Genomic DNA, 24285 nt, shown 5'->3' with positions numbered 1-24285 from the left:
TGTACAATAATAATTTGCCATATAACAGATTAAATAAATAAATTAAGTCAGAGTGGACCAAATGAACAAGAATCTTGTTAAATTGCCCCATTTACTTAGGATAATGTCTCTATTTATAACATTACTGTAACATGTTTGTGAATCCCAGGTACTACCTTCCCCTAGTAGAGGGTTAGCACTTAGCAGAACTTCAGTGTTGTGTTTCTATTGGCTCCCTCCACAGTTTAACAGGTTAGATGAGGAGGAGATATGACGAATCAGACAGTTACCAAACTTGAGGAACAGAAAGAACATACTGTTTACCAGTGCCTTTAGAATTTGATCTAGATCAGATCCTGCTAGGTAGGAGACAAGAAGGACATAATAGTTCTTGTATAAATGGTCTCATTCTAGAGAAAATACTGCCTTAAAAAAACAATCCAGATTACTTGTGTAAAGTTGTACAATTCTGTAATGAATGTATCTGAGGAACTAGAGGACCGTTCTTCCTTTAAAACAGCTCTGTTCTCACAAAATGAGGATAAAACTAGAATAAACAGGTAAGAAATGTTGTTGATACCTGCTTTTCATCTCAGAATTCTGCTTTAAAAGACAGTCAACCTGAACTTCTTTTGTTGAAGCCATGTGGATTTGGACAGACCAGACTCACCCATACTGAAACATGTGTACGTGAGCAGTGACATGTCCAAGGACCAAGCTATTGATTTCAAGGATGGAGACTCTGGTCAGCAAAGGTGAGGATTTAATGCAGATTCTTGTCAGAATTTAATGATCAGTACTCAAACCAAAAATCAAGTATTTATTAGATTACTGGGTGTATTTGATTGAATTCTGAATGCTTTTGTTCTGTTTAAGTCATCTGACTCAAGAAAGTCCAGATCAACCTGTACCCAGGGGACTGTCCATGAGCAGTGACATGTCCAAGGACCAATCTATTGAATTCAAGGATGGAGACTCTGGTCAGCAAAGGTGAGGATTTAATGCAGATTCTTGTCAGATTTTATTGATCAGCACTCAAACTAAAAGTCAAATATTATCAGATTACTGGGTGTATTTGATTTTATTAATTCAACTTAGAATGTTTTTGTTCTGTTTAAGTCATCTGACTCAAGAAAAACCAGATCAACCTGTACCCAGGGGACTGTCCATGAGCAGTGACATGTCCAAGGACCAAGCTATTGAATTCAAGGATGGAGACTCTGGTCAGCAAAGGTGAGGATTTAATGCAGATTCTTGTCAGAATTTAATGATCAATACTCAAACTAAGAATCAAGTATTTATTAGATTACTGGGTGTATTTGATTGAATTCTGAATGCTTTTGTTCTGTTTAAGTCATCTGACTCAAGAAAGTCCAGATCAACCCGTACCCAGGGGACTGTCCATGAGCAGTGACATGTCCAAGGACCAAGCTATTGAATTCAAAGATAAAAACCACTCTGTTCAGCAAAGGTGAGATTTAAAAACACCTTTTTTGTTATTTAGACATTTACTGACAAGTACTCAGGTGTATTCAACTTTTAATTGTACTCAAGTTCACTTCATAACTTTGTGTGTGTTGTGCTGAAGCCTCTCAAAGCTGATTTTACCAGAGACCTCTGTGTCCAGCAGCATGAGGAGTGACCAGTCTAAAGAGGAACCTGTTGAATCCAAGGCTAAATGCAGCACTGTTGAACAAAGGTAGGATTTTATTACACAAAGATGTTACTTTACTGTAATTCAGTCAGTGCAGGAAGTATATGACTGTCAGTGTGTGTGGCTGTAAGGAAACAGACTGCCTGTACTTGACTGACAGCATTTTTAAGATCTATTTTTGGAAAATGAGTAACAAAAACTGTGCTGCATTGCTTTTGTTCCTTAAAACTAACCAAAACATCCACTTGATTTAAAACACAGAATATATTCTGAATGTTATTTTTTATTGTGAAATTGCTTGTTTGCATAAAAATATTTGGCAACAAACATAAGAGAGCTCAGATGAGAAGCTGTGGAGTCAGTATCAGTGTAATTATATAAATCTGGCTCATCGTTCAGATCTAACTGTTCAACATTTGTCTTTTTCAGTTCTGGTGACACCTCCACTCACGGTTACCCAGAGAAATCAGAACGTCTTATTAATAATTATCAAACACACATGGATTCAGTTTTCTTGGTATGACTGCACATCCTCTTTTTATTAATTACACTTTATTTATTTAAAGTGATATGAAACGAAATTTATTCAAACACTGCATTACTTTAAATTAAAAGCGTTAGCAGACTTGGTGATTTCTCTTTAAAAAGCAGCTAAAAAACAAATTTCATAACCATGAAAGTCCCTAAATTAAAACCTGCTCATTTACATTCTTACAGTATGTGTTTATCCAATCGCTGAAGTTCAGTTGAATCATGTGCTTTAGTAAAAAAAACATGTGGACAAGAGTGTGTGTTGGCTAAAAAAATAGGAAAAGTCTGGCTATAGGTGTGAAAGGAGATCTGTATCTTATTCTGTTTTATTTAATCATATATATGTGTGTGTGTGTGAGAGAGAGAGAAGAATTTACCACACAAGCTCAAGAAACAAAATACATATTTTACATCATACTTTGTGTTCTTCCAGGTGCTTGAAAGGGACATAATCACATTTGTGAAGAATGAACTGATGAAGTTCAAGAAAGTTGTGTCCCGAAAATATCAAAAAGAGTCAGACTGGTTTAAAGAGGATGATGAAGAAATGACTGACGAAGGGGAGCAAAGAAACAAAGATGCGCTTCTAAAAATCACAGTAAATTTCTTGAAGAGAAGGAAAGAAGAGGAGCTGGCTGACTCTCTGGAGAGCAGTGAGATGATTTAAATGATCTATTACAACTATGTGTACCAGTTAACCCCCTAAGCTCCAAAGTAGCAATAGTGCAAGAAACAGGCCACATCTCCAAAAAGTGAGCCTGTTACCACAAGATGACAGACATGAGTATCTTCTTTTTGTTGGAGGGAAGGAAGTGGGGGGTGTTATAGTCAACATTATTGAGGAAAATTAAGTTTTAAAGACATCCTTCAGAGCTGATGACGATGAATTCTTACAGTCAGTCATACTGAGAAGATTACAGAGAAAACACATACAAAACACTTTTTTACTGTGTATGAAGTACTTTCTCAGCTATTTGAAGATTCTTGTTCAATATGCAAAACAGATAAGTAAATTTGTTCCCATCATAAACTCAGGTTCACATTAAATAAACTGAACTGATATTTAAAATTTATTTTTACATTTACAGTATATGTTTATCTCTGACCACTTCCAAGCTACGGTCTTTTGAATTCTTCATAGCCAAATTTAACATTTTCTTTGAAAATCTCTATCAACAAAATGTTGGATCAGGCAAGTTGTAGCCAGTCAGAAGTTTTTTTTCCCCCAAATATATTTGATAACTATTCTCTTATGTCATCTGTTGTGTCTTCAGGAACTCTTACTGCAATTTGCCAGCATAATTTGAAGTCAAACCTGAAGAGGAGGTTTCAGAGTTTGTTTGAGGGGGGTTCTGTGAATCAGGTCTACACAGATCTCCACATCATAGAGTGTGGGGGAAAAGAGCTGAATGGTCAACATGAAGTCCGACAGATAGAAGAAGCATCCTGGAAACCAACAGGTTCTGAAGTCGCCATCAGCTGTGTGGATATCTTTAAACCTGTACCTGGAAGAGAAGAACCAGTCAAGACCCTGATGACCAAAGGGGTGGCAGGCATTGGGAAGACAATCCTGACTCAGAAGTTCATTCTGGATTGGGCTGAAGACAAAAGCAACCACAACATAGAGTTTGTCTTCCCATTCACCTTCCGGGAGCTCAATTTACTGAATGCTAAAAGCTACAGCCTAGTTGAACTCATCCATCACCTGTTCAATGAAACCAAAGAAGCAAGAATCAGCAGCTTTGAAAAGTTCCAGGTTGTGTTCATCTTTGATGGTCTGGATGAGTGTCAGCCTCCTCTGGACTTCAACAACACTCAGATCCTGACAGATGTTACGGAGTCCAGCTCAGTGCATGTGCTGCTCATAAACCTCATCAAGGGGAACCTGCTTCCTTCCGCTCGCCTCTGGATAACAGCACGACCTGCAGCAGCCAATCAGATCCCTCCTGGTTGTGTCGACATGGTAACGGAGGTCAGAGGCTTCACTGATCAACAGAAGGAAGAATATTTCAAGAAAACATTTAGAGATGAGGAGCAGGCCAGCAGAATAATCTCCCACATTAAGGCATCAAGAATCCTCCACAACATGTGCCACATCCCGGTCTTCTGCTGGATCGCTGCTACAGTTCTGGACTACGCACTGAAGAGCAAAGAGAAAGCAGAGCTGCCCAAGACCCTGACTGAGATGTACATCTACTTCCTGCTGGTTCAGACTAAGAAGGATAATGTGAAGTATCACAAAAGAGCTGAGACAGATCCAGTCTGGAGTGCAGAGAGCAAGGAAATCTTACTTGTTTTGGGAAAGTTGGCTTTCGAGCAGCTGGAAAAAGGAAACCTGATCTTCTATGAAGAGGACCTAAAAGAGTATGGCATTGACATACAAGCTGCCTCAGTCTATGCTGGAGTGTTCACAGAGGTCTCCAAAAAGAATTTTGCTTTGAATCAGGAGAGGGCGTTTAGTTTTGTCCATCTAAGCATCCAAGAGTTTCTGGCTGCTCTTTATGTCTCTATGACGTTCATGCAAACCGGCGTCAATCTCCTGGGAAAACAGCGGTTTTCATTACGGCAGAAATCTAAACATAAGCACCTCTACAAGAGTGCAGTTGACACAGCTTTGCAAAGTCCAAATGGATGCCTAGACATGTTTGTCCGCTTCCTCCTGGGTCTTTCGCAGAACACTAATCAGATTCTCCTACAAGGCTTGGTGAGGAGGACGAGAGGTAAACCACAGGTCAAAGATGTGCTAGTGCAGTACATCACGAAGAAGATAAAGAGCAGTCCTTCAACAGAGAAAAGCATCAATCTGTTTTACTGGCTGAATGAACTGAACCATCATTCTCTAGAGGAGCAGATTCAACAGTACCTGAATTCAGGAAACGTCTCTGAAAAGAAGCTCACTGCTTCTCAGTGGTCAGCCCTCGCCTTCATCTTGCTCTCATCACAGGAAAATCTGACTGTGTTTGACCTGAAGAAATTCTCCACTTCAGAGGAGGCACTTGTGCAGCTGCAGCCAGTGGTCAAAGCATCCAAGAAATCTCTGTATGTATAAAAATGTGTTAAATATCATCAGTAATTTGGCACACAGTGAGTCAACTTGTTTTCTTTCAGGCTCAGCAGCTGTGACCTCTCATGGAAAGGCTGCCTCTATCTGCTGCCGGCTTTAATCTCTGAGAACTCATCTCTGAGAGAGCTGGACCTGAGCAACAATGACCTGAAAGATACAGGAGTTCAGAAACTCTCAGATGGACTCAAGCATTCACATTGTAGGCTGGAGGTTCTCAGGTCAGTAACTGATTGAACACTTCACATTCATAAGGCCTTCTAAGGCTTCAATTGACAAGAAAATATGACTTTTTGCATATAACTAAAATACCACAAATAAGCATTAAAAAGTGTCTGTTATATTTCAAACATTGAAAGTTTATTAATCTAACAGATGTTTTAGCTTGTAGCTTTGACATATTGTTTAAATGAAGTTGTTTCAATGTGGATCTTTGTGTGTTCCAGCTTGTCTGGCTGCCTGATCACAGGAGAGGGCTGTGCCTCTCTGGCTGCAGCTCTGAGCTCCAACCCCTCCCATCTGAGAAAGCTGGACCTGAGCTTCAACCATCCTGGAGAATCTGGACTGGAGCTTCTCTCTGCAGGGCTGCAGGATCCAAAATGGAGACTGGAAACTCTCAAGTACAACTTACTCTTTCACTGTAGAGACAAATTAAAACTATTCTGAGAACACAATAGAGTTTGTGTTTTTCTGTCTTTTTCTCTGCTTCCACAGGACTGATCACTGCGGAAAGAGTCGACTAAAACCATCACCCATCCGGTGTAAGTAAACTTCTTTAGTGTCACACTTATCATGATTTCTGTAGTTCACTAATGAAAGGGTGATAAGGTCATTTCCAGACTATTTTCAGTCCATCGTTATATAGCAAGAAAGATTATTCACAATTGGAAAATATTTAAGACATCTTCCTCATAGTGGATGTTGCCTCATAGACGAAGTTCCCTCCAAGGTTAGAGCATGTAATGATCTGAGATATTGCAACAACAACAACAACAACAACAACAAAAAAAAAACAAAACAAACAAAAAAAACACCTCAGACTCCATGTTACGACCCCAGGGTTGTAATCCGGCCAATGATTATAGCAAACAGCTGGGGCTTGTTGAAATTGCAAAGGCCGGGTCCTGATCCCTCCTTGGACTGGCTGATTTCAGTGCCTCCCACTCTCCCTCCCGCAGATTGGCTTTACATCCAGCCAATCACCTTGCAGCTCAGAGGAGTCCATGAAATAAAGGACAGCTGCAGGGATCATTCAGGAGGGAGAGGCCGGGCTGTGTGGCTTGTCTCCCCTCACATTCGGAGGAAGAGGCAAGACTGTGTGGCTTGTCTCCCCTCACATTCGGAGGGAGAGGCAAGACTGTGTGGCTTGTCTCCCCTCACATTCGGAGGGAGAGGCAAGACTGTGTGGCTTGTCTCCCCTCACATTCGGAGGAAGAGGCAGGACTGTGTGGCCTGTCTCTCCTCACATTCGGAGGGAAAGGCAGGACTATGTGGCGTGTCTCCCCTCACATTCGGAGGGAGAGGCAAGACTGAGTGTCTTGGCTCCCCTCACCTTCAGAGGGTGAAGCTGGACTGCATGCGTTCTGCTTCCCCTCACCTTCGTCCCTCGGAGGGTGAAGCTAGACTGTTGGTGCTGCTTCCCCTCACCTCAGACCATCTGGGCAGACGTAGGGTGGTGTTGCTGGTTGTGTTCTAGCTGTGCTAATAGGTAGCCTTTTGTTGGCTGGACTATTCGAGAGTGTGTAGCAGGATGGATCCTGCCGGGTTGTTGTTCCTAATCGGGGAAGGTAGAATAGTCCCGGAAGGTTTGGTGTACCTCCGTGTTCCCCGTGGGGAACGTTCTGGGTACAGGCTGGGTTTAGAGCAGCGCTACCGATTGGTGCGTGTTCTGTCCTGTCTTCACTTTGAGTTACAGTTTGGGTTTTGTGTTGGGCTAGGTTTAGATTATGTGTTCTGAATTGCTCACATTTAGTTTAATGGGATTGCTGCCTTTTGCTACTGAGTCACTCCAAGTTAAGAGCACCCTTTTGATTGTTTAATTTGAGATGGTTTACTTGGTGTGTGTGTATAGTTTCTGATTTAACTTTTGTCTGTTTTTTTCAGCAGTCCCGCTAACCCCAACACTCGGCTTTCAGTTAACTTCCTGTTTTATCCCCTTTTATTCCTCCACAATAAAATGACGTTTTCCACCTTCACAGCTGTCTGCTTCTGTCTCTTGTGTTACGTCCCACTCGTACCCCTACAACGGGACGTAACACTCCACAGGCCTCAGTTAGCATGTTAAATGATAAAGTTCATGAGAGAAAGCGACTGAATGGATGCGGATTGTTTGGAAGGGTTTCAGGAGAAAGCCTTCTCTCTAGAGGAACACGGCAGCACAGCTTAGGTTTGCAAAGCTGCATCTGAACAAACCACAACACTTTTAGGTTCTGTCACATAATTAATGACACAGTGTGATAAATCTTTTTTTTCCTGCTTCTGGCTTGACAAGGACCAGAGATTAATCCATCCTGCCAACTTCATTTTCAGTCAGTGTTTAAACTGCAGGAACCAGTTTATATAGGGACATTATTCCACTAAAGAAATGTTCAAGTGGTCTTAACTAATAGTTTTTGGGAAGACCCTGAAAATATAAATTCTGCAGCAGTCAACACCTTACAGATTTGTAGGATTATGAACTGGTGTTGTTCTCTGTCTTGTTTCTGCCATCAGATTTCTGTGAGCTTTCACTGGACCCAAATACAGCAAACAGAAACCTCTGTCTCTCTGAGGACAAAAGGCAGGTGGTGGTGAATGAGGAGCAGCCATATCCTGACCATCCAGAGAGGTTTGACAGCTGGAAACAGCTGCTGTGCAGTGATGGGCTGACTGGTCGCTGCTACTGGGAGGTACGATGGAAAGGAAGGGTCAGAATAGGAGTGACATACAGAGGAATCAGGAGGAAAGGAAAGAGCGATGACTGCAGCATTGGATGGAACAATCAGTCCTGGAGTCTGTTCTGTTCAACTCAAGGTTTCACAGCCTGGCACAACAACACACCAACAGACATAGAAACAGTCCTACAGACCAACTCTAACAGAATAGCGGTGTATCTGGACTGGTCAGCTGGCAGAGTGTCCTTCTACTATTACCCTTCAGTGGTTTCCTCAGTAAAAAAGATCCACCTTTACACCTTTCAGTCCACATTCACTGAACCACTCTACCCTGCTTTTGGATTTGGACGGAGCGTTGACTTGACGATGAACTCCTCAGTTACTCTAACACAGATTAAAAATTGAATGAGGCTCATCTGAAGAGGAACGAATCCTGATGCTGGTCCTAAAGGCTGTTTGAATGTGCTGCGTTAAAACAGGCAAAAATTTCTTTTAGTATTAATATGAAGCAATTATCTTGAAATGGTTCAGTTATGGAACGTTTGACACAATGAAATATGGCGACATCTACTGGCTAACTATCAACACAACATCTACATGGAACAATAATGGGCAATGTGTTATGAAACAGTAAAGTACGGTGGCCCTGAAGTGTCACAGGAATACAAAAACCACAACACTTCACATTTAGCCACAACACTACAATATTATGTGGTAGAAACACTAATATGGCATTTTCAATGTTGTCAATAGTAATTCATTTATTGTAGAGAATATTAATAAGAGTGAAGCTGTGATTGTGTCCCCACAAAAGGCTTGAGAACATGATGAAGTTGCATAACAATAAGACATGTGGTGCAGACAAGATAACTACAGAGCACTTAAGATATGCAAGCAGGAAATTATATCCCCTGCTTTTTATTTGTCTTATGGGATTTTTAACATATGGAGTCTTACCATTGCTTAGTATACACCAGCAGAAAATCTAGGATAGATTTAGCTCTTTTATAATCATCATTCAAAAAGTCAGTATGTAAAAGAGATGCAGGCATCTCACCTAAGCATGAGGTGGCACAAACAAACAAAAACAAAAAACATTTTTATTTATTTAAACAGCTATGGATGGGAAACAAGTGCTCTACAACATTACAGCCAGCAGAGAGCAGGGTTTGCCCATTTATCCGTTAGTTATATTACTCCTATACTTCTGAACCAGAGTCATTTTTAATAAAATGATATCTGACCATATGTGGAATTATCCTCATATTCTTTAAGAAATGAAATAGCAATTAAATAAACATTTTGATTTGTTTAGAACATCAATTTCATACTCGAGACATCTTGCTTTTGAATAATAAAAATTTGAAATGATTATTAGGACAAGTATTAGCCAGTTTAAATAACATTATTATTTATTAAACATATTTAACATTGGAATATTCAGCATTGTTGTTTTTGTCTGACTTTGAGCCTTCAGCTTTATTTGAGTAAGAAAGATAAAAAGTCTCCAGTTTGTCTATAAAATAGGAGCAAAAACTTCAGTAAAACTTTAAAATGAAAAGATTTTCTCTCCGTTTCTGATTCACATCTAGAAAATGTAACTGGAAAAGTGTGAAAATGTAATAAATAAATAAATGAAAACAATAATAAAAAAAAAAAAACATGTTCTGGAAGGCTTTTTTGTTCTTGTTTTACACCCCCTGATAAGGACTTACAGACCTTTTGCCCCCGCAGATATAAAAGTCTAGATTCACATGCATTTCTCATGGCTTTTTAAAAGAATGCTTTCTGTTTATGTTTATGTAAACCCAGCAGATGTAAAACAGTGAAAACAAAACAGGATAATTACATTCATGTTAGTTACTCCTGTCACATTTACCCTTCTGACATGGTTGCAGTCATTACATTTTTTTAGGCTTCGGTGCGTTGTGGACGTAGCCGTCTCATTTTAATAAACCAAGTCTCTAAAAGTTCAAGCAGAGGGAACAGTATTTTAAAACAGTCTTTTTCTGGACTCAGTATGGATAAATAAAAGTATAAAGCTTTGGTTAAATTGGAGAAACTTCTTGGTCCTCTAGTGTTTTTCACAAGTGCTTTTCTTGCCATAAAAGTCAACATGACATTGCATTTAAAACTGTTAAGATCATCATTTTATTCAGTCAATATCATCTGCTTACTAAACTTTAATACTGAATTTGTGTGCAGTGGTTCGATGGAAAAAACAGCAGCTAATGAAGGAAAACATTCTTGCTGACTTTGTGAAACAGAACATGTTTACATGTTTTAATCCTGGAAGGGTTTGGTTGTCAGCCAGAGGATTTATGCTTGTCTGAGGTTTTTACACTGGCTGCATTCTTTTATTTTTTCAGTCTGTTTATCCTTTTTGCACTTTGGCAACATTTTGGACATGAACGTTTAACTTTAATTTTCAGGCCTTTAACAGCAATTTATTTATCACTAGTGATGGTGATAATACACATCATTGCCAACTGTATACAATAAGTATTCTCTGGCTTACTGTCAACTGTGACAGATATTTTACTGAATGGTGCCACAAAAACCTGTTTTTTTTTTTTTCATCCATCCATCCATTCTCTTCCGCTTATCTGGAGTCGGGTCGCGGGGGCAGCTGCCTAAGCAGGGAAACCCAGACTTCCCTCTCCCTGGCCACATTCACTAGCTCATCCAAAGGGATCCCGAGGCGTTCCCAGGCCAGCCAAGAGATGTAGTCTGTCCAGCGTGTCCTGGGTCTTTCCGGTGGGACGTGCCCGGAACACCTCACCAGGGAGGCGTCCAGGAGGCATCCTAACCAGATGCCCGAGCCACCTCATCTAGCTCCTCTCAATGTGGAGGAGAAGCGGCTCTACTCTGAGCCCCTCCCGGATCACCGAGCTTCTCACCCTATCTCTAAGGGAGAGCCCGGCCACCCTGAGGAGGAAACTCATTTCTGCCGCTTGTATTCGAGATCTCGTTCTTTCGGTCATTACCCACAGCTCATGACCATAGGTGAGGGTAGGAACGTAGATCGACCGGTAAATCGAGAGCTTCGCCTTTTGGCTCAGCTCTCTCTTCACCACGACAGACCGATGCAGAGCCCGCATCACTGCGGACGCCGCACCGATCCGCCTGTCGATCTCCCGCTCCATCCTTCCCTCACTCGTGAACAAGACCCCGAGATATGTAAACTCCTCCACTTGGGGCAGGACCCCATCGCAGACCCGGAGAGAGCACTCCACCCTTTTCCGGCTGAGGACCATGGTCTCGGATTTGGAGGTGCTGATTCTCATCCCAGCCGCTTCACACTCGGCTGCGAATCGCTCCAGTGCGAGCTGAAGTTCATGACCCGATGAAGCCAACAGAACCACGTCATCCGCAAAGAGCAGAGACCCAATCCTGAGGCCACCGAACTGGATCCCCTCCACACCTCGGCTGCGCCTAGAAATTCTGTCCATAAAAGTTATGAACAGAATCGGTGACAAAGGACAGCCTTGGCGGAGTCCAACCCGCACTGGAAACGATTCTGATTTACTGCCGGCAATGCGGACCAAGCTCTGACACCGGTTATACAGGGACCGGACAGCTCTTACAAGCTAGTCCGGCACTCCATACTCCTGGAGTACCCCCCACAGGAGTCCCCGGGGAACACGGTCAAATGCCTTCTCCAAATCCACAAAACACATGTAGATTGGTTGGGAAAACTCCCATGCCCCCTCAAAGACCCCAAAGAGGGTGTAGAGCTTGTCCACTGTTCCACGACCGGGACGAAAACCACACTGCTCCTCCTCAATTCAAGGTTCGACTATCTGACGGACCCTCCTCTCAAGCACCCCTGAATAGACCTTACCGGGGAGGCTGAGGAGTGTGATCCCCCTGTAGTTGGAGCACACCCTCCGGTCCCCCTTTTTGAAGAGGGGGACCACCACCCCAGTCTGCCAGTCCAGGGGGACTGTCCCCGATGTCCACGCGATGCTGCAGAGGCGTGTCAACCAAGACAGCCTTACGGCATCCAGAGCCTTAAGGAACTCTGGGCGGACCTCATCCACCCCCGGGGCCTTGCCACCAAGGAGATTTTTAACCACCTCAGTGACCTCAGCCCCAGAGATAGGCGAGCCAGCACCAGCTACCCCAGACTCTGCTTCCTCATCAGAAGACGTGTTGGTGGGATTGAGGAGGTCTTCGAAGTATTCCCTCCACCGCCTCACAACGTCTTGAGTCGAGGTCAGCAGCCCCCCATCCCCACTGTACACAGTACAGCATTGCTTTCCCCTCCTGAGCTGCCGGATGGTGGACCAGAATCTCCTCGAAGCCGTCCGGAAGTCATTCTCCATGGCCTCTCCAAACTCCTCCCATGCCCGAGCTTTTGCCTTAGCGACCGCCGAAGCCGCGCTCCGCTTAGCCCGCCGATACCCATCAGCTGCCTCTGGAGTCCCACAGGCCAAAAAGGCCCGATAGGACTCCTTCTTCAGCTTGACGGCATCCCTTACTGCGGGTGTCCACAAACGAGTTCGGGGGTTACCGCCACGACAGGCACCGATGACCTTATGGCCACAGCTGCGGCTGGCCGCCTCGACAATAGAGGCACGGAACACAGCCCATTCAGACTCAATGTCCCCCGCCAAACCCGGGACTTGGTTGAAGCTCTGCCGGAGATGGGAGTTGAAACTCTTTCTGACAGGGGACTCTGCCAGACTTTCCCAGCAGACCCTCACAACACGCTTGAGCCTGCCAGGCCTGACCGGCATCCTCCCCCACCATCTGAGCCAACTCACCACCAGGTGGTGATCAGTTGACAGCTCCGCCCCTCTCTTCACCCGAGTGTCCAGGACATGCGGCCGCAAGTCCGACGACACGACTACAAAGTCGATCATCGAACTGCGGCCTAGAGTGTCCTGGTGCCAAGTGCACATGTGGACACTCTTATGTCTGAACAAGGTGTTCGTTATGGACAATCCATGACGAGCACAGAAATCCAACAACAAAACACCACTCGGATTCAGATCAGGGGGGCCGTTCCTCCCAATCACGCCCCTCCAGGTCTCGCTGTCATTGCCCATGTGAGCATTGAAGTCCCCCAGCAGAACGAGGGAGTCCCCAGAAGGAGTGCTCTCCAACACCCCCCCCAAGGACTCCAAAAAGGGTGGGTACTCTGAACTGCTATTTGGTGCATAGGCACAAACAACAGTCAGGACCCGTCCCCCCACCCGAAGGCTGAGGGAGGCTACCCTTTCGTCCACCGGGGTAAACCCCAACGTACAGGCGCCAAGTTGGGGGGCAATGAGCAGGCCTACACCTGCTCGGCGCCTCTCACCGGGAGCAACTCCAGAATGGAAGAGGGTCCAGCCCCTCTCGAGGGCAGTTGTTCCAGAGCCCAAGCCATGCGTCGAGGTGAGTCCAACTATATCTAGCCGGAACCGCTCAACCTCGCGCACCAGCTCAGGCTCCTTCCCCTCCAGAGAGGTGACATTCCACGTCCCTAGAGCTAGCTTTTGCAGCCGAGGATCAGACCGCCAGGATCCCCTCCTCCGGCAGCTGCCCAGCTCACAATGCACCCGACCCCTATGGCCCCTCCCGTAGGTGGTGAGCCCACGGGAGGAGAGGCCCATGTCTCCCTTTCGGGCTGAGCCCGACCGGGCCCCATGGGCAAAGGCCCGGCCACCAGGCGCTCGCCTCTGTGCCCCACCTCCAGGCCTGGCTCCAGAGGGGGGCCCCGGTGACCCACGTCCGGGCAAGGGAAACCTTGGTCCTTGGGCCTTGGTTTTTTTTTTTTTTTTTTTAACATTATCTTTCAAGGAAGGCCAGTACAGAACACACCACAATAATTTATTATCGCATAATATGTGTTTTATGAAGAACTCCATGAATCCAGTGTTACTTATTAAATCTGTAACTTGGATCTTATATTTCCTTTGGAGATTTCCAGTAATAAATGTTGTCTAATATTATCTTGGGTCATAGTTTTAGTCAATTAATTTGCTACGCAATAATTTCTTTAATATGTTGGCTCATTTGTTCCATTGTTTTTTTTTTCCTTTTGTGTTTTTTTCTTTTTTTACAATAAAAAAATTTGAAACTTTTTCTGCATAGGTTTATGGTCAATATTCACATCAAACATGTAAAACAAAGCTCCCTTATATACTGTCATGTACATGCAAACCTTCACACTTCAGTTGCGTGTCCATAAAGAACATACGGACTGGATGGATGGATCAAGTTCTGTCCGACTTTCTTGTGCCTGCACGTACAGGTAACCACCCCTACTGCTTGAGTAAATATCTCATGTTAGACTGTGTCAATGTTATGCAAAGCATTAATCACATCTGGCTTCTGAAAAAGAAAAAAAATCCTATTAGCTTTCTAAACTCATCAATGTATTTCTTATATTGTCTGAATCAACCAGGAAGTGACGAAGATTTATCATAATGTGCAACAAGCAACCAGTAACATGCTGCAAATGGTTGATGATTCATAACCCTAATCATGACTGTTTTGTAACCTAAACTGGGAAGCTTTAGGTCATAAGTCAAAATTGATTGTAAACTCACCAATGGCTTTATAAAGTACACCTTGCTAGTATCAGGTTGGACCAGGGGCGTTGCTAGGCATAACGCTCTACTGGGGCACAGGCCCCCTACCACATATCCCCCAATACACACACATACACACTGTCCCGTGCCACTGCCACATTCCTACTAAAAATACAAATTGAGATGTTGACTAAAACAAAACAGACCCCACGATAAAGTTCAATCATTTTCGTCTCGTCAACGAAATCTCACAAATGTCTCGTTATATTTTTTGTCACCAGAGAGCCATTTTTAATTCGTCACGTCTCGTTATTGTCATGACGAAAAGGTTTGTCAATGAAATAAATTCGTCATCGTCATCTTTGATGAAAACAACACTGCCCGACACGCAGAGAGCTGCATTAGTGTGGTTCACCTGCTGCTTGTGCACGGTGACATACAGTGAATGGGTCCCCCAGTAAATGGGGTCTGGCGACGCCTCAGGGTCGGACCCTGTTTTTCCTTCTCTGTGTGTGTGTGTGTGTGTGTGTGTGTGTGTTTGCATGCAATAGAGAGAGAGAAAGAAAGAAACTTTATTAAATCTATAAAGTTCTGAATCTAAATATAAAGATATTTAATTATTATTAATAATAATAATAATAAAAGTATAAATACTATGTATGTTTGAAAAAAATACTTGCAAAAAGCAGTCTGACTGTAAAATATCACACTGTGGTGTCTATGTTTGTACAATAATAATTTGCCATATAACAGATTAAATAAATAAATTAAGTCAGAGTGGACCAAATAAACAAGAATCTTGTTAAATTACCCCATTTACTTAGGATAATGTCTCTATTTATAACATTACTGTAACATGTTTGTGAGTCCCAGGTACTACCTTCCCCTAGTAGAGGGTTAGCACTTAGCAGAACTTCAGTGTTGTGTTTCTATTGGCTCCCTCCACAGTTTAACAGGTTAGATGAGGAGGAGATATGACGAATCAGACTGTTACCGCATTCCAGGAACAGAAAGAACATACTGTTTACCAGTGCCTTTAGAATTTGATCTAGATCAGATCCTGCTAGGTAGGAGACAAGAAGAACATAATAGTTCTTGTATAAATGGTCTCATTCTAATGAAAATACTGCCTTAAAATAACAATCCAGATTACATTTGTAAAGTTGTACAATTCTGTAATGAATGTATCTGAGAAACTAGAGGACCATTCTTCCTTTAAAACAGCTCTGTTCTCACAAAATGAGGATAAAACTAGAATAAACAGGTAAGAAATGTTGTTGATACCTGCTTTTCATCTCAGAATTCTGCTTTAAAAGACAGTCAACCTGAACTTCTTTTGTTGAAGCCATGTGGATTTGGACAGACCAGACTCACCCATACTGAAACATGTGTACGTGAGCAGTGACATGTCCAAGGACCAAGCTATTGAATTCAAGGATGGAGACTCTGGTCAGCAAAGGTGAGGATTTAATGCAGATTCTTGTCAGAATTTAATGATCAATACTCAAACCAAAAATCAAGTATTTATTAGATTACTGGGTGTATTTGATTGAATTCTGAATGCTTTTGTTCTGTTTAAGTCATCTGACTCAAGAAAGTCCAGATCAACTCGTACCCAGGAGTCTGTCCATGAGCAGTGACATGTCCAAGGACCTAGCTATTGAATTCAAAGATGGAGACTCTGGTCAGCAAAGGTGAGGATTTAATGCAGATTCTTGTCAGATTTTATTGATCAGCACTCAAACCAAAAGTCAAATATTATAAGATTACTGGGCGTATTTGATTTTATTAATTCAACTTAGAATGTTTTTGTTCTGTTTAAGTCATCTGACTCAAGAAAGTCCAGATCAACTCGTACCCAGGAGTCTGTCCATGAGCAGTGACATGTCCAAGGACCTAGCTATTGAATTCAAGGATGGAGACTCTGGTCAGCAAAGGTGAGGATTTAATGCAGATTCTTGTCAGAATTTAATGATCAATACTCAAACCAAAAATCAAGTATTTATTAGATTACTGGGTGTATTTGATTGAATTCTGAATGCTTTTGTTCTGTTTAAGTCATCTGACTCAAGAAAGTCCAGATAAACCCGTACCCAGGGGACTGTCCATGAGCAGTGACATGTCCAAGGACCTAGCTATTGAATTCAAGGATGAAAAACACTCTGTTCAGCAAACGTGAGATTTAAAAACACCTTTTTTGTTATTTAGACATTTACTGAGAAGTACTCAGGTGTATTCAACTTTTAATTGTACTAAAGTTCACTTCATAACTTTGTGTGTGTTGTGCTGAAGCCTCTCAAAGCTGATTTTACCAGAGACCTCTGTGTCCAGCAGCATGAGGAGTGACCAGTCTAAAGAGGAACCTGTTGAATCCAAGGCTAAATGCAGCACTGTTGAACAAAGGTAGGATTTTATTACACAAGGATGTTCCTTTACTGTAATTCATTCAGTGCAGGAAGTATATGACTGTCAGTGTGTGTGGCTGTAAGGAAACAGACTGCCTGTACTTGACTGACAGCATTTTTAAGATCTGTTTTTGGAAAATGAGTAACAAAAACTGTGCTGCATTGCTTTTGTTCCTTAAAACTAACCAAAACATCCACTTGATTTAAAACACAGAATATATTCTGAATGTTATTTTTTATTGTGAAATTGCTTGTTTGCATAAAAATATTTGGCAACAAACATAAGAGAGCTCAGATGAGAAGCTGTGGAGTCAGTATCAGTGTAATTATATAAATCTGGCTCATCGTTCAGATCTAACTGTTCAACATTTGTCTTTTTCAGTTCTGGTGACACCTCCACTCATGGTTACCCAGAGAAATCAGAACGTCTTATTAATAATTATCAAACACACGTGGATTCAGTTTTCTTGGTATGACTGCACATCCTCTTTTTATTAATTACACTTTATTTATTTAAAGTGATATGAATCAAAATTTATTCAAACACTGCATTACTTTTCTTTTTCACAACAGCGTGGTTTTTGTGGGGAATTAATAGCGTTAGCAGACTTGGTGATTTCTCTTTGAAAGCAGCTAAAAAACAAATTTCATAACCATGAAAGTCCCTAAATTAAAACCTGCTCATTCACATTCTTACAGTATGTGTTTATCCAATAGCTGAAGTTCAGCTGAATCATGTGATTTAGTAAAAGAAACATGTGGACAAAAGTGTGTGTTGGCTAAAAAAACTGGAGAAATCTGGATGTAGGTGTGAAAGGAGATCTGTATGTGTGTGTGTGTGTGTGTGTGTGTGTGTGTGTGTGAGAGAGAGAGAGAGAGAGAGAGAGAGAGAGAAGAATTTACCACACAAGCTCAAGAAACAAAATACATATTTTACATCATACTTTGTGTTCTTCCAGGTGCTTGAAAGGGACATCATCACATTTGTGAAGAATGAACTGATGAAGTTCAAGAAAGTCGTGTCCCTAAAATATCAGAAAGAGTCAGACTGGTTTAAAGAGGATGATGAAGAAATGACTGACGAAGAGGAGCAAAGAAACAAAGATGCACTTCTAAAAATCACAGTAAATTTCTTGAAGAGAAGGAAAGAAGAGGAGCTGGCTGACTCTTTGGAGAGCAGTGAGATGATTTAAATGATCTATTACAACTATGTGTACCAGTTAACCCCCTAAGCTCCAAAGTAGCAATAGTGCACCAAGCAACGTAACTGCATGAAACAGGCCACATCTCCAAAAAGTGAGGCTGTTACCACAAGATGACAGACATGAGTATCTTCTTTTTGTTGGAGGGAAGGAAGTGGGGGGTGGTATAGTCAACATTATTGAGGAAAATTAAGTTTTAAAGACATCCTTCAGAGCTGATGACGATGAATTCTTACAGTCAGTCATACTGAGAAGATTACAGAGAAAACACATACAAAACACTTTTTTACTGTGTATGAAGTACTTTCTCAGCTATTTGAAGATTCTTGTTCAATATGCAAAACAGATAAGTAAATTTGTTCCCATCATAAACTCAGGTTCATATTAAATAAACTGAACTGATATTTAACATTTATTTTTACATTTACAGTATATGTTTATCTCTGACCACTTCCAAGCTACGGTCTTTTGAATTCTTCATAGCCAAATTTAACATTTTCTTTGAAAATCTCTATCAACAAAATGTTGGATCAGGCAAGTTGTAGCCAGTCAGAAGTTTTTTTTCCCCCAAATATATTTGATAACTATTCTCTTATGTCATCTGTTGTGTCTTCAGGAACTCTTACTGCAATTTGCCAGCATAATTTGAAGTCAAACCTGAAGAGGAGGTTTCAGAGTTTGTTTGAGGGGGGTTCTGTGAATCAGGTCTACACAGATCTCCACATCATAGAGTGTGGGGGAAAAGAGCTGAATGGTCAACATGAAGTCCGACAGATAGAAGAAGCATCCTGGAAACCAACAGGTTCTGAAGTCGCCATCAGCTGTGTGGATATCTTTAAACCTGTACCTGGAAGAGAAGAACCAGTCAAGACCCTGATGACCAAAGGGGTGGCAGGCATTGGGAAGACAATCCTGACTCAGAAGTTCATTCTGGATTGGGCTGAAGACAAAAGCAACCACAACATAGAGTTTGTCTTCCCATTCACCTTCCGGGAGCTCAATTTACTGAATGCTAAAAGCTACAGCCTAGTTGAACTCATCCATCACCTGTTCAATGAAACCAAAGAAGCAAGAATCAGCAGCTTTGAAAAGTTCCAGGTTGTGTTCATCTTTGATGGTCTGGATGAGTGTCAGCCTCCTCTGGACTTCAACAACACTCAGATCCTGACAGATGTTACGGAGTCCAGCTCAGTGCATGTGCTGCTCATAAACCTCATCAAGGGGAACCTGCTTCCTTCCGCTCGCCTCTGGATAACAGCACGACCTGCAGCAGCCAATCAGATCCCTCCTGGTTGTGTCGACATGGTAACGGAGGTCAGAGGCTTCACTGACCAACAGAAGGAAGAATATTTCAAGAAAATATTTAGAGATGAGGAGCAGGCCAGCAGAATAATCTCCCACATTAAGGCATCAAGAATCCTCCACAACATGTGCCACATCCCGGTCTTCTGCTGGATCGCTGCTACAGTTCTGGACTACGCACTGAAGAGCAAAGAGAAAGCAGAGCTGCCCAAGACCCTGACTGAGATGTACATCTACTTCCTGCTGGTTCAGACTAAGAAGGATAATGTGAAGTATCACAAAAGAGCTGAGACAGATCCAGTCTGGAGTGCAGAGAGCAAGAAAATCTTACTTGTTTTGGGAAGGTTGGCTTTCGAGCAGCTGGAAAAAGGAAACCTGATCTTCTATGAAGAGGACCTAAAAGAGTATGGCATTGACATACAAGCTGCCTCAGTCTATGCTGGAGTGTTCACAGAGGTCTCCAAAAAGAATTTTGCTTTGAATCAGGAGAGGGCGTTTAGTTTTGTCCATCTAAGCATCCAAGAGTTTCTGGCTGCTCTTTATGTCTCTATGACGTCCATGAAAACCGGCGTCAATCTCCTGGGAAAACAGCAGTTTTCATTACGGCAGAAATCTAAACATAAGCACCTCTACAAGAGTGCAGTTGACACAGCTTTGCAAAGTCCAAATGGACGCCTAGACATGTTTGTCCTCTTCCTCCTGGGTCTTTCGCAGAAAACTAATCAGATTCTCCTACGAGGCTTGGTGAGGAGGACGAGAGGTAAACCACAGGTCAAAGATGTGCTAGTGCAGTACATCACGAAGAAGATAAAGAGCAGTCCTTCAACAGAGAAAAGCATCAATCTGTTTTACTGGCTGAATGAACTGAACCATCATTCTCTAGAGAAGCAGATTCAACAGTACCTGAATTCAGGAAACGTCTCTGAAAAGAAGCTCACTGCTTCTCAGTGGTCAGCCCTCGCCTTCATCTTGCTCTCATCACAGGAAAATCTGACTGTGTTTGACCTGAAGAAATTCTCCACTTCAGAGGAGGCACTTGTGCAGCTGCAGCCAGTGGTCAAAGCATCCAAGAAATCTCTGCATGTATAAAAATGTGTTAAATATCATCAGTAATTTGGCACACAGTGAGTCAACTTGTTTTCTTTCAGGCTCAGCAGCTGTGACCTCTCATGGAAAGGCTGCCTCTATCTGCTGCCGGCTTTAATCTCTGAGAACTCATCTCTGAGAGAGCTGGACCTGAGCAACAATGACCTGAAAGATACAGGAGTTCAGAAACTCTCAGATGGACTCAAGCATTCACATTGTAGGCTGGAGGTTCTCAGGTCAGTAACTGATTGAACACTTCACATTCATAAGGCCTTCTAAGGCTTCAATTGACAAGAAAATATGACTTTTTGCATATAACTAAAATACCACAAATAAGCATTAAAAAGTGTCTGTTATATTTCAAACATTGAAAGTTTATTAATCTAACAGATGTTTTAGCTTGTAGCTTTGACATATTGTTTAAATGAAGTTGTTTCAATGTGGATCTTTGTGTGTTCCAGCTTGTCTGGCTGCCTGATCACAGGAGAGGGCTGTGCCTCTCTGGCTGCAGCTCTGAGCTCCAACCCCTCCCATCTGAGAAAGCTGGACCTGAGCTTCAACCATCCTGGAGAATCTGGACTGGAGCTTCTCTCTGCAGGGCTGCAGGATCCAAAATGGAGACTGGAAACTCTCAAGTACAACTTACTCTTTCACTGTAGAGACAAATTAAAACTATTCTGAGAACACAATAGAGTTTGTGTTTATCTGTCTTTCTCTCTGCTTCCACAGGACTGATCACTGCGGAAAGAGTCGACTAAAACCATCACCCATCAGGTGTAAGTAAACTTCTTTAGTGTCACACTTATCATGATTTCTGTAGTTCACTAATGTACTTGGTGTATCGTCTTTATTACAATCAGTACAAAAGTGTTTTACCTACAAAAAGAGAGCACATCTTCTAAAATTAATCTGGTCCTTAAGAGATTCTGAAACATTAGATACACAATACATGAGACATTACTCTATGTGATGCTAATCATGCGATTAAATCATCATCATCAAAGTGAGCGCTTTTATAAAAGCAGATGATTTGGGTGTTTGCTGGTCTGCAGCATTCAGGTGTGAGAGAAGCAACTGTTGCAGCCAATCAGTCTAGAAAGGGTGATAAGGTCATTTCCAGACTATTTTGAGTCCATCGTTCTATAGCAAGAAAGATTATTCACAATTGGAAAATATTTAAGACATCTTCCTCATAGTGGACATTACCTCATAGACGAAGTTCCCTCCAAGGTTAGAGCATGTAATGATCTGAGATATTGCAACAACAACAACAACAACAACAAAAAAAAAAAAGACAAACAAAAAAAAAAAAAAATACACCTCAGACTCCACAGGCCTCAGTTAGCATGTTAAATGATAAAGTTCATGAGAGAAAGCGACTGAATGGATGCGGATTGTTTGGAAGGGTTTCAGGAGAAAGCCTTCTCTCTAGAGGAACACGGCAGCACAGCTTAGGTTTGCAAAGCTGCATCTGAACAAACCACAACACTTTTAGGTTCTGTCACATAATTAATGACACAGTGTGATAAATCTTTTTTTTCCTGCTTCTGGCTTGACAAGGACCAGAGATTAATCCATCCTGCCAACTTCATTTTCAGTCAGTGTTTAAACTGCAGGAACCAGTTTATATAGGGACATTATTCCACTAAAGAAATGTTCAAGTGGTCTTAACTAATAGTTTTTGGGAAGACCCTGAAAATATAAATTCTGCAGCAGTCAACACCTTACAGATTTGTAGGATTATGAACTGGTGTTGTTCTCTGTCTTGTTTCTGCCATCAGATTTCTGTGAGCTTTCACTGGACCCAAATACAGCAAACAGAAACCTCTGTCTCTCTGAGGACAAAAGGCAGGTGGTGGTGAATGAGGAGCAGCCATATCCTGACCATCCAGAGAGGTTTGACAGCTGGAAACAGCTGCTGTGCAGTGATGGGCTGACTGGTCGCTGCTACTGGGAGGTACGATGGAAAGGAAGGGTCAGAATAGGAGTGACATACAGAGGAATCAGGAGGAAAGGAAAGAGCGATGACTGCAGCATTGGATGGAACAATCAGTCCTGGAGTCTGATCTGTTCAACTCAAGGTTTCACAGCCTGGCACAACAACACACCAACAGACATAGAAACAGTCCTACAGACCAACTCTAACAGAATAGCGGTGTATCTGGACTGGTCAGCTGGCAGAGTGTCCTTCTACTATTACCCTTCAGTGGTTTCCTCAGTAAAAAAGATCCACCTTTACACCTTTCAGTCCACATTCACTGAACCACTCTACCCTGCTTTTGGATTTGGACGGAGCGTTGACTTGACGATGAACTCCTCAGTTACTCTAACACAGATTAAAAATTGAATGAGGCTCATCTGAAGAGGAACGAATCCTGATGCTGGTCCTAAAGGCTGTTTGAATGTGCTGCGTTAAAACAGGCAAAAATTTCTTTTAGTATTAATATGAAGCAATTATCTTGAAATGGTTCAGTTATGGAACGTTTGACACAATGAAATATGGCGACATCTACTGGCTAACTATCAACACAACATCTACATGGAACAATAATGGGCAATGTGTTATGAAACAGTAAAGTACGGTGGCCCTGAAGTGTCACAGGAATACAAAAACCACAACACTTCACATTTAGCCACAACACTACAATATTATGTGGTAGAAACACTAATATGACATTTTCAATGTTGTCAATAGTAATTCATTTATTGTAGAGAATATTAATAAGAGTGAAGCTGTGATTGTGTCCCCACAAAAGGCTTGAGAACATGATGAAGTTGCATAACAATAAGACATGTGGTGCAGACAAGATAACTACAGAGCACTTAAGATATGCAAGCAGGAAATTATATCCCCTGCTTTTTATTTGCCTTATGGGATTTTTAACATATGGAGTCTTACCATTGCTTAGTATACACCAGCAGAAAATCTAGGATAGATTTAGCTCTTTTATAATCATCATTCAAAAAGTCAGTATGTAAAAAGACATGCAGGCATCTCACCTAAGCATGAGGTGGCACAAACAAACAAAAACAAAAAACATTTTTATTTATTTAAACAGCTATGGATGGGAAACAAGTGCTCTACAACATTACAGCCAGCAGAGAGCAGGGTTTGACCATTTATCCGTTAGTTATATTACTCCTATACTTCTGAACCAGAGTCATTTTTAATAAAATGATATCTGACCATATGTGGAATTATCCTCATATTCTTTAAGAAATGAAATAGCAATTAAATAAACATTTTGATTTGTTTAGAACATCAATTTCATACTCGAGACATCTTGCTTTTGAATAATAAAAATTTGAAATGATTATTAGGACAAGTATTAGCCAGTTTAAATAACATTATTATTTATTAAACATATTTAACATTGGAATATTCAGCATTGTTGTTTTTGTCTGACTTTGAGCCTTCAGCTTTATTTGAGTAAGAAAGATAAAAAGTCTCCAGTTTGTCTATAAAATAGGAGCAAAAACTTCAGTAAAACTTTAAAATGAAAAGATTTTCTCTCCATTTCTGATTCACATCTAGAAAATGTAACTGGTGAAAATGTGAAAATGTAATAAATAAATAAATGAAAACAATAATAATAAAAAAAAAACATGTTCTGGAAGGCTTTTTTGTTCTTGTTTTACACCCCCTGATAAGGACTTACAGACCAAGT

General features: G+C 41.7%; 1 protein-coding gene across 1 annotated transcript; it reads left to right on the top strand.

Annotated features, from left to right (window-relative positions):
- The first annotated feature begins 319 nt into the window (after positions 1 to 319).
- Positions 320 to 23668, top strand: LOC121641658. Its single transcript, XM_041987938.1, has 26 exons — positions 320 to 539; positions 621 to 734; positions 856 to 969; positions 1099 to 1212; positions 1334 to 1450; positions 1568 to 1678; positions 2063 to 2150; positions 2598 to 2817; positions 3439 to 5203; positions 5273 to 5446; positions 5672 to 5845; positions 5940 to 5986; positions 7938 to 8498; positions 15742 to 15886; positions 15968 to 16081; positions 16203 to 16316; positions 16446 to 16559; positions 16681 to 16797; positions 16915 to 17025; positions 17410 to 17497; positions 17987 to 18206; positions 18846 to 20610; positions 20680 to 20853; positions 21079 to 21252; positions 21347 to 21393; positions 22399 to 23668. Exons 1-26 carry the CDS (start codon positions 454 to 456, stop codon positions 22962 to 22964), a joined length of 7434 nt encoding a protein of 2477 aa, XP_041843872.1. The 5' UTR covers positions 320 to 453; the 3' UTR covers positions 22965 to 23668.
- The last annotated feature ends 617 nt before the right edge of the window (positions 23669 to 24285 follow it).

This window comes from Melanotaenia boesemani, chromosome 1 (assembly GCF_017639745.1).
Source record: "Melanotaenia boesemani isolate fMelBoe1 chromosome 1, fMelBoe1.pri, whole genome shotgun sequence".
NCBI lineage: Eukaryota > Metazoa > Chordata > Actinopteri > Atheriniformes > Melanotaeniidae > Melanotaenia > Melanotaenia boesemani.
This window is presented reverse-complemented; position numbering and strand designations above follow the sequence as displayed.